This window comes from Littorina saxatilis, linkage group LG7, assembly GCF_037325665.1.
Source record: "Littorina saxatilis isolate snail1 linkage group LG7, US_GU_Lsax_2.0, whole genome shotgun sequence".
NCBI lineage: Eukaryota > Metazoa > Mollusca > Gastropoda > Littorinimorpha > Littorinidae > Littorina > Littorina saxatilis.
This window is the reverse complement of record NC_090251.1, coordinates 3,968,848-3,979,208: the sequence shown is the minus strand read 5'-3', so window position 1 is coordinate 3,979,208 and position 10,361 is coordinate 3,968,848. Positions and strand designations below refer to the sequence as shown.

Genomic DNA, 10,361 nt, shown 5'->3' with positions numbered 1-10,361 from the left:
GGCCAACTACTGGGGAGCTAGCCCGGGCTACACGGAGGTGTCGGGCAAGTCCATCCACTGGCCCGGACTGTCGGGCAACCCTCCCCCCAACCGACCCAGATGTGGCTTCACCGGAGATGACCCCGTCTGTGATGTGATTGGTACGTCACTCAGCCTAATGCAATAACTACAAAGGCCACGGCACTGGTTTAAAGGCACCAGGCTTAGATAGGGGGAGAGGTGTTTCCTAAAGGCTCCCCCCACCCTTTTCAAGGCTAATGTACCTTTTTTCTCGAGGAGAGATCCAAAATACCCTTTTCAAATGCTACATTTAACTAGCATCTTCTGCCCAGCCGGTGAAGGGGAGGGGCGGGGGGTGAACTCTTTCATAATTATGTGTCAATTATTCATTTTTCAGTATAATCTTCTTTTTTTGATCATGAATCCTGTATCAAACAGAAGTGATGCCGACCTACCAGATTGCCTTGATGTGCCTCATCGGCGTCATCTTCTTCGGCTTCATCATCTTTTTCATCGTATACAGGTAAGATTAAACAAAATCGTCGTCGTCGTCATCATCATCATCATCATCATCATCATCATCATCATCATCATCATCATCATCATCATCATCATCATCATCATCATCATCATCATCATCATCATCATCATCATCATCATCATCATCACAATCATCAGCAGCTGCAGTAACAGTAGCAGTAGCAGCAGTAGTAACAGCAGCAACAACAACAACAACAAAGCTTACGAGCATCAGCTGCCTGATGTATGTCATTACCGTGGGAAACACGAAGGAAATTAATGCAAGCACGGACTGTTTTAGAATAGCATCTTTTTTGCGAAATACGATGACTCATCTTTTATTTTGTTTCTGATGTTGTTTGTTGTTCTTTATTTTGGTTTCTTTCTTTGTTTGTTCAGTTCTTTGCCTGCCTGGTTGTATAATTTGGTGTTTATTTGCCTGTCTTTTTCCGTTTATTTGTTTTTCGTTTTGTTTGATGTTTGGTTGTTGTTGTTGTTTAATACAAATTGCGAATCATGTTTTCACAATTTCATCGGCAGACGGCTAACCTGGGAACGGGACCTTCGCAACATGTCATGGCGGGTCACCTTTGCTGACGTCACCTTCCTGTCTGCGCGCGCAGACAGCTTCAAACTCAGCATGTTGGATGTGAGAATGAATGTCTGTTCTGTCGAAAAACACATTCTCTCTTGGTTTTGTGTGGTCTGCCGGCAAACACAAATCAAAACGTGAATCGTGATTTGCTGATAAGGGGAGTTTAGATTTGGCCACCAGTCATGTACATTGCATGAGCATATTGCACACTTAGACAGCTACCGACAATCAAAAGCTTGAAGGCTTGATGTGCAGAGTGGTAATATTTATTTAATCTTTTGTTTTAACTGTTACAAGTGTCAGCAATATTCTCACTCTGCGCAAGAAACAGTCGTGATGTTGATTGTTGGTAACTGTTCAAGTGAGAAGGATGGCGTTACACCGTGTACAAGTGAGAATGATGGCGTTACTCTGTGTACAAGTGAGAATGATGGCGTTACTCTGTGTACAAGTGAGAATGATGGCGTTACTCTGTGTACAAGTGAGAATGATGGCGTTACTCTGTGTAAAAGTCTCGACAAATGTGATATACTACGTCCATCAGTCTTCACGGGAAAGCCTTACAAATGTAGGATAGCAAATAGTACTTGTGTGTGTGGGGGGGGGGGGAGGAGAGGGTTGGTAGTTGTGTGTGTGTGTATGGGTGGTGGTGGTGGTTGTGTGAGTGTGTGTGTGTTGGGGTGGTTGTGTGTGCGCAGGTGTGTGTGTATGTGTGTGTGTGTGTGTGTATTGGGGTGGTTGTGTGTGCGCAGGTGTGTGTGTATGTGTGTGTGTGTGTGGGGGGAGGGGTGGTGGTGGTGAGTGTGTGTGTGTGCGTGCGTGTGTGCGTGTGTGTGTGTGTGTGTGTGTACGCGCGCGTATGCGTGTGTGCGGATGCTTATATATGAGTGTACTTGAGTGCGTGCGTGCGTGTGTGTGTGAGTATGTTTCAGGTGTTCTCTTACGACAACGAGAAAAATGGAATGTAACCATGTGAGCAAAAATGTGTTTTTGTCTTCATTTTTATTCAATCCACAAGTTTAGCTTTGTGAAGGCACACGTTACACCCAGGTGTATCATTACAGGTGGGCACAATGGCTACCATGGAAACAGACGACGACGAGTGCAAGCACAGTTTCACCAGGGTGGGACTCCATCAGGTGAGGATGTAGCATCAGGCACTGTGTGTGTCTTTAACGTCTGTAACACTTCCTGTGTGCACACTGAGTCATGACAGTCTTCAGGGCTGGATCGAGGGTGGGGGGGAGGGGGGGTGTCCGGAAGCCGCCCCTCCTCCACCAACCCCTTACCCAATAAACATTTTGTCGGAAGAAGAGACCCCAAATATTCCTTAAAAATGCAAAATGTCGGCAACGTCTGGAGGAAATCCTGGCCAGCCCCTGTACCCTTGCCTCACTTGAGACCCCCACCCCCGCTCTCTAGTTATGAGACCAAGGGTTGGGCGGGTGGTGGCAAGAGAGGGAAAAGTAGGGGGAATGTTTACAGTGCCCTGTGCCGGGCTGTGAGCAGTTCCAACCTATGTTAGGCTCAGGCACCGTCGCGGCTGACGCGCCCCCGAGCACTGCACCGCGCTGTGCTGGACATGTCCTCACCTTCAAGACAGACAGATACGAAGAGGTGTGCGTTACACCGACCCTAGCGGCTGGGGCAAAGCCAAATGCTCGTCTCAAAACTATCTTCCCTCTTGTACACTAAGTCCACCTCACGTCTTGCGCTGCTAATGAAGACTATGATGGGGATGCTTCACTTGTTGCAGTTTCATTAACAATTGAGTGCTACGCCAATTAGCAAACATATTACACGGCAATCATGTGGACCGTTCTTTAGGCAGACCCGCCCAGTCCGTCATTTGGAGTAACACCACCAACACTATATCCGGAACTGGGTACTAACACCGAATCTTAGGTCTAAGTATATGCTATTTAGAGTAATTTGCTCAAAGTAAGTATAGTGGTTGACATTAAACGGTGCTTTACCGAAACGATAATACGATGGTGCCACCGAAGTCTGCCGTTAAGGGCAGAGAGTTAACAGGACTGATAATTGACCACGGTGTCTCACCATTGGCTTCTGGAATACAAAGGTCTAGCTTAATCCTCACAATAGTACATGGTAAAGCCTGTCATTAATTGGGCGAAGTTGAAGCTTTGGCACAGAATGTTCGGTCAAAGGACACAGCGATGTCTACGTCGGGCTCAGTTACGGAAAGTCCGCAAACAGTTCATTTAGATAGATACCAATGTGTCGAATAAGATGATAAGAACCGATCTAAAACAGGATGAAAGGAGAGAATAAGTAAGAATGTATGACAAAAAATACATTCAACAGAAATGAGAACGGTTTGGTTTTCATTGGAAGTTAAAACAGACCATGACAGAAGCAGAAGCAACTGTTGCACATTAAATCAAATAAAAGAAACCAAACCAAAATAAATCAAAGCAAGAAGCAGAACACATAGTTGTGATTAAAATATTTCTAGGCAACTGACAATGATAATGAATCGTTAACTACTTATGACGTCATCCATCCCTCGATCAATATAGCAACCAATCATGTGGCCACTCATTATTTTGCACGCTATTTTCCTAATAAACATAGTTTTGGATACTCTCACAGGGATGGCCAAATCTCACAATTTTAACTCGCCAGCCGGGCGAGTTACTTCAAGAAAGTCACTAGCCCGCAAGCAATGTCGCTGGCCCGGTGAGTTACTTCAAGAAAGTCACTAGCCCGCAAGCAATGTCGCTGGCCCGGTGAGTTACTTCAAGAAAGTCACTAGCCCGCAAGCAATGTCGCTGGCCCGGTGAGTTACTTCAAGAAAGTCACTAGCTCGCAAGCAATGTCGCTGGCCCGGTGAGTTACTTCAAGAAAGTCACTAGCTCGCAAGCAATGTCGCTGGCCCGGTGAGTTACTTCAAGAAAGTCACTAGCCCGCAAGCAATGTCGCTGGCCCGGTGAGTTACTTCAAGAAAGTCACTAGCCCGCAAGCAATGTCGCTGGCCCGGTGAGTTACTTCAAGAAAGTCACTAGCCCGCAAGCAATGTCGCTGGCCCGGCGAGTTACTTCAAGAAAGTCACTAGCCCGCAAGCAATGTCGCTGGCCCGGTGAGTTACTTCAAGAAAGTCACTAGCCCGCAAGCAATGTCGCTGGCCCGGTGCATGCCACACAACAAATTATGAGTGATAGATTTCTGTACTAAATTAACACAGCGGTGGCACGCACAGGGGCCTCGTTTTTGTTTCACTAGAACATGGCGATGATTTTGCAGACGACAAAAGTTCCTGCATCTGCATCGAAAGTATTACCAAAAGTTCTTCGTTTGACCAGAATTGTCACTGGCCAACCGGGCGAGCTGCCAGGCGGTTTCTTCTAGCCCGGCGGATTTTTTACTCGCCCCTGGCGATCGGGCGGACGATTTGGCCATCCCTGCTCTCACTCATTATTTTCTCACTGAGCTCTTCATTCTTTTCGAGGCTTTTACACTGGATTAGTTTAATCAATTCAAGATCAATAATTATTTCATGAACGGAAGTCTCAATTTCAAACATCAAAAAGAAGGTGCGTGTCCAAGCCTTTTTTTTAATAAACGGATTTTTCAATTTTTGACAGAAAATGTCCAAAAGTTGCAACGCCTTTTGTTCTTTTCATAAACGAAAAGGTCGCTCTCAGACATATAATTTGACAAAAGAAATACCAACGCCTTTTCCTTCTTTCATAAACGAAAACGTAAATTCTCGATAGATTATTTGCCAACCGTTGTCTCTTAGGCCAAACAAAAATATATGTGGGTTTAGGGTAACCCGACCGACCCTTTTTTTCCCGCCGACCCTAATACCTTTTTTTCATTTCTCGAAAAAAACCTAAACTTTTAGCACATTTTGCGAACGATACCTAGACTAAGGGAAGTAACCTTTAAAATCGACTACATTTAAAAAAATAAATAAATAAATAAATAAAAGCCGACCTACCGACCCTATCTTTTTTGGACACGTTACCCCAAACCAACATATATTTGTGTTTGGCCTTATTACTTGTATAAACGAAAACGTTAATAGACCTAACCCTAACCCTAACCATCATTTGACAAGAGAAGTACCAACGCCTTTCATTCGTTTCATAAACGAAAACCTCGATTGTATAGATAGATAATTTGACAAGAGCAGTACCAACACCTTTTTCTCCTCTTATAAGCGAAAACGTCAATTCAGGACAAATACTTTGACAAGAGAAGTGCCGACGCCTATTTTACTTTCATGTCAGTTTCAGTCAGATAATTTGACAAGCGACGTACTATCTTCTTTTACTTTCCCTCGACATTACTTTGTCTTGGCATTCCTCTGAGCTTATCGACTGCAGCGTTATGTCAAGCATTCGGACGATGTCAAAGCATTCACTTATAGGATGGAAGTTTGTTTCTGACCTCGGTTAGGATCGTTTTACTCTGAATCGGATGACAGTAGCGCGTAATACAAAGAGGCGTTTACAGAGGGGCGTTTACAGAGCATACAGGTTGAAGCGAAATTTTAAGATAATTGTTATTATTGAGCTATCGACACGTGGGAATTCTTTACCGTGTGTTTGCCCCGGGCAGAGAGAGAGAGAGAGAGAGAGAGAGAGAGAGAGATGTTAGGAAATGGACGAATCAGTTAGCAGCAATATTGATCGTCTGGTCGCCCAGGTTGGTCTCAGTCACCACGACTTGCCGTCAGTCGAGACCTGGAGGACAGAGATGATGGATTCTGCTGGAATCAGGCCACTTCAAACGATTGACATCAGACCTATTGATAAAGCCATTGATATATTTTTTGCATATGTTGCTTTTACTTTTGAAGACATTTTCTCTTGACCGCAACTTACAGAGAGTGTTCAATGTAAGTTTTTTTTTATTTATTTTTTTTAGCTATGTAGTTTAATTCTTCGGCTGACCCAGTTCTTAATACGTGGATGCGGCCAATACAAACGCACTAGGGCACCCCCCACCCCACCCCACCCACCTCCCCCTTCCGATGCACGCGTAACTGGATTTATTTTTAGGTATTCGTGTTAATGAGTGTTGACATAAAGTGAGCTACGCACCTTCTGCCGGCCATGTCTTGTGATAATCTCACAATGCAATGCGAGTTTCTTTTATCTTGGATAGCTTTCCATCAAATTGTAACTAATAATGTACGAACATGAAAACACATGGTACGTATTTGGTTCTATTTTGGACAGTAACACACACATAAAGCTGACCTTGTCCTGTTTGGCTTTATCTGTGAGTTTGAGACAGTAACACACACATAAAGCTGACCTTGTCCTGTTTGGCTTTATCTGTCAGTTTGAGACAGTAACACACACATAAAGCTGACCTTGTCCTGTGTGGCTTTATCTGTGAGTTTGAGACAGTAACACACACATAAAGCTGACCTTGTCCTGTTTGGCTTTATCTGTGAGTTTGAGACAGTAACACACACATAAAGCTGACCTTGTCCTGTTTGGCTTTATCAGTGAGTTTGAGACAGTAACACACACATAAAGCTGACCTTGTCCTGTGTGGCTTTATCTGTGAGTTTGAGACAGTAACACACACATAAAGCGGACCTTGTCCTGTGTGGCTTTATCTGTGAGTTTGAGACAGTAACACACACATAAAGCTGACCTTGTCCTGTTTGGCTTTATCTGTGAGTTTGAGACAGTAACACACACATAAAGCTGACCTTGTCCTGTTTGGCTTTATCTGTGAGTTTGAGACAGTAACATACACACATAAAGCTGACCTTGTCCTGTTTGGCTTTATCTGTGAGTTTGAGACAGTAACACACACATAAAGCTGACCTTGTCCTGTTTGGCTTTATCTGTGAGTTTGAGACAGTAACACACACATAAAGCTGACCTTGTCCTGTGTGGCTTTATCTGTGAGTTTGAGACAGTAACACACACATAAAGCTGACCTTGTCCTGTGTGGCTTTATCTGTGAGTTTGAGACAGTAACACACACATAAAGCTGACCTTATCCTGTTTGGCTTTATCTGTGAGTTTGAGACAGTAACACACACATAAAGCTGACCTTGTCCTGTGTGGCTTTATCTGTGAGTTTGAGACAGTAACACACACATAAAGCTGACCTTGTCCTGTTTGGCTTTATCTGTGAGTTTGAGACAGTAACACACACATAAAGCTGACCTTGTCCTGTTTGGCTTTATCTGTGAGTTTGAGACAGTAACACACACATACAGCTGACCTTGTCCTGTTTGGCTTTATCTGTGAGTTTGAGACAGTAACATACACATAAAGCTGACCTTGTCCTGTGTGGCTTTATCTGTGAGTTTGAGACAGTAACACACACATAAAGCTGACCTTGTCCTGTTTGGCTTTATCTGTGAGTTTGAGACAGTAACACACACATAAAGCTGACCTTGTCCTGTTTGGCTTTATCTGTGAGTTTGAGACAGTAACACACACATAAAGCTGACCTTGTCCTGTTTGGCTTTATCTGTGAGTTTGAGACAGTAACACACACATAAAGCTGACCTTGTCCTGTTTGGCTTTATCTGTGAGTTTGAGACAGTAACACACACATAAAGCTGACCTTGTCCTGTTTGGCTTTATCTGTGAGTTTGAGACAGTAACACACACATAAAGCTGACCTTGTCCTGTTTGGCTTTATCTGTGAGTTTGAGACAGTAACACACACATAAAGCTGACCTTGTCCTGTTTGGCTTTATCTGTGAGTTTGAGAGTCATTCAAAATGTCCAACGTAAGCTTATTAGTGGGAACTACTATGAGATCGTAGTTATGTACAGCGCAAAGCCACTACGAGAATGTCTTCTTTAGGGATTTAGAACCTTTCGACTAAAGTTTACAAACTTAGAATATAAATTGTCGTTCAAATTGATTGTTCGTCAAAGTATTTAATTAAGGGTCGCGGGTTCGAATCCGGGCCGGGACGGACACGGGTCAACTGTATGTGCAGACCCAGAGACGGTATCCATGTCCCACCCCCGTGTCACCACAGTGGCACGTAAAAGACCTCTGTGATTCTGCCATAAGTGCAGACGGCTGATACCACCTAAACACGCATGCACTCGTGTATCTCATCTAAAGTCGGGTTAAAACCCGGGAACAAGCCCCTAGTGGCTTTGCCGTGAGGGACGAAACAATATAATTTCTCCCGTTTGACTCAAGTCGTACACTATCTCTCCGTCACTTGCTGACTGACCTACTCATCAAATCAGTGTCTTCTTGGCGTATTCATACCCTCCTTTACTAGCCTACAAGCTCACTTGCCCACACGCTGAAGTTATCCTTTGATATCAGTTATGGGGTAAGTCGTGTGGGTGAATAATGTTTATTTGGTAATGATGCAGTAACGCGCATTTGTTTTTAAATGATATCACTGTTGGTATAATAATAAATGTTTATTTTCCGTTTGATATAATCATGAATGTTTATTTGCCTTTATTTATATGATCATGAATGTTTATGTGCCTGTATTGATGTGATCATGAATGTTTATTTGCCTGCATTTATATGATCATGAATGTTTATTTGCCTTTATTTATATGATCATGGATGTTTATTGTCTGTATTTATATGATCATGAATGTTTATTGTCTGTATTTATATGATCATGAATGTTTATTTGCCTGTTTATATGATCATGAATGTTTATTTGCCTGTGTTTATATGATCATGAATGTTTATTTGCCTGTATTTATATGATCATGAATGTTTATTTGCCTTTATTTATATGATCATGAATGTTTATTTGCCTTTATTTATATGATCATGAATGTTTATTTGTCTTTATTTATATGATCATGAATGGTTTTTTTTCTGTATGATTACTTTTGTCAACAGGGAGTCCAAGTTGCTCTGAAGAGAATTCCGGTCGATACGATCGACTTGACCAGACAAATTCTTCTAGAAATAAAAATGGTATGACAGTTGATGCGTTTTTTATGTCGGCAGTTTAAACAAAATGTATTATGTAAGTCTGTCTTTTTGTCTGTCTATTTGTCTCTCTATCTGTCTGTCTATGTGTCTCTATCTGTCTGTCTTAGTGTCTCTATCTGTCTGTCTTAGTGTCTCTATCTGTCTGTCTATTTGTCTCTATCTGTCTGTCTTAGTGTCTCTATCTGTCTGTCTTAGTGTCTCTATCTGTCTGTCTATTTGTCTCTATCTGTCTGTCTTAGTGTCTCTATCTGTCTGTCTTAGTGTCTCTATCTGTCTGTCTTAGTGTCTCTATCTGTCTGTCTTAGTGTCTCTATCTGTCTGTCTTAGTGTCTCTATTTGTCTCTCTATTTGTCTCTATCTGTCTGTCTTAGTGTCATGTCTTCTTTTCAATTTGTCAACTCCTGTTAGGAAAATGAATCGAGTTATCTATGCTATAGACGGGGATGCGATGTTTACAAATCACGTAAATGCGCCCGATATTTTCTTGTCATCTCCAAAGTCAAGGGATCTATTACATATTTGTTTTTCATTACTCGTTGAGAAATTTGGGTCGCTTTCTCCCAGTGGAAAGCTAGCAGCAAAGTCAAGGGATCTATTAGACTTTTATTTTCTTTCTTTGCTATGCTAAAAATCGTAATATTTGACCTATCCGGCCTAAACCACCCCCACCACCCAGCATAGAGGCATTAAACAACAAATATTAATAATAATAAAGTAGATGTGTACTGCCGGGCAGTACATACCCCAAGCGAAGTCGTCCATCTGTGTGTACATGATTCTCTCTCTCTCTCTCTCTCTCTCTCTCTCTCTCTCTCTCTCTCTCTCTCTCTCTCTCTCTCTCTCTCTCTCTCTCTCTCTCTCTCTCTCTCTCTGTCTTAAAATGTGTCATCGATGACGTGTTTTCATACTTGCTAATGCGGCAGGCTAATCATGACGTCAAATTGAAACTTCTTGAAGTCTCTCAGAAAGGGACATGAAAACCATGTGGGGGTTACTGGTTTGGGCTGAAAAAAAACCCAACTCCACCTAAAATTCAAGCGCCTATGGGGCTGAATTATGCAGCATAAATTGTGAAACATCAGGATATCTCACACTTTCAATTCTGCCATCATGTCAAATCTGACAACAAACCTACCCACAAAATGTCATAAATATCGGTGTAGAATTGAGACTTAACGGTTTTTAACTGCCAAAAATAAGTTTTTTTGACTGGAATAGTTTGTCTTGAAATTCAGTTTGGGACAACGGACCCACCCACTAAATTTCATAAAGATAGGTGAAAATTTAAATGTAACGGTTTTTAACTGCC

The 10,361-nt window shown here is 42.5% G+C and overlaps 1 protein-coding gene across 1 annotated transcript in view; it reads left to right on the top strand.

Annotated features, from left to right (window-relative positions):
- LOC138971922 (atrial natriuretic peptide receptor 2-like) overlaps positions 1-10,361 on the top strand; it is a 55,198-nt gene continuing 44,837 nt past the window's right edge. The window contains exons 1-5 of the mRNA XM_070344769.1: positions 1-140; positions 439-523; positions 1,060-1,168; positions 2,179-2,253; positions 8,957-9,034. Coding sequence (XP_070200870.1) covers positions 444-523; positions 1,060-1,168; positions 2,179-2,253; positions 8,957-9,034 — 342 coding nt within the window. The 5' untranslated portion in view covers positions 1-140; positions 439-443. The remainder of the gene's footprint in view (positions 141-438; positions 524-1,059; positions 1,169-2,178; positions 2,254-8,956; positions 9,035-10,361) is intronic.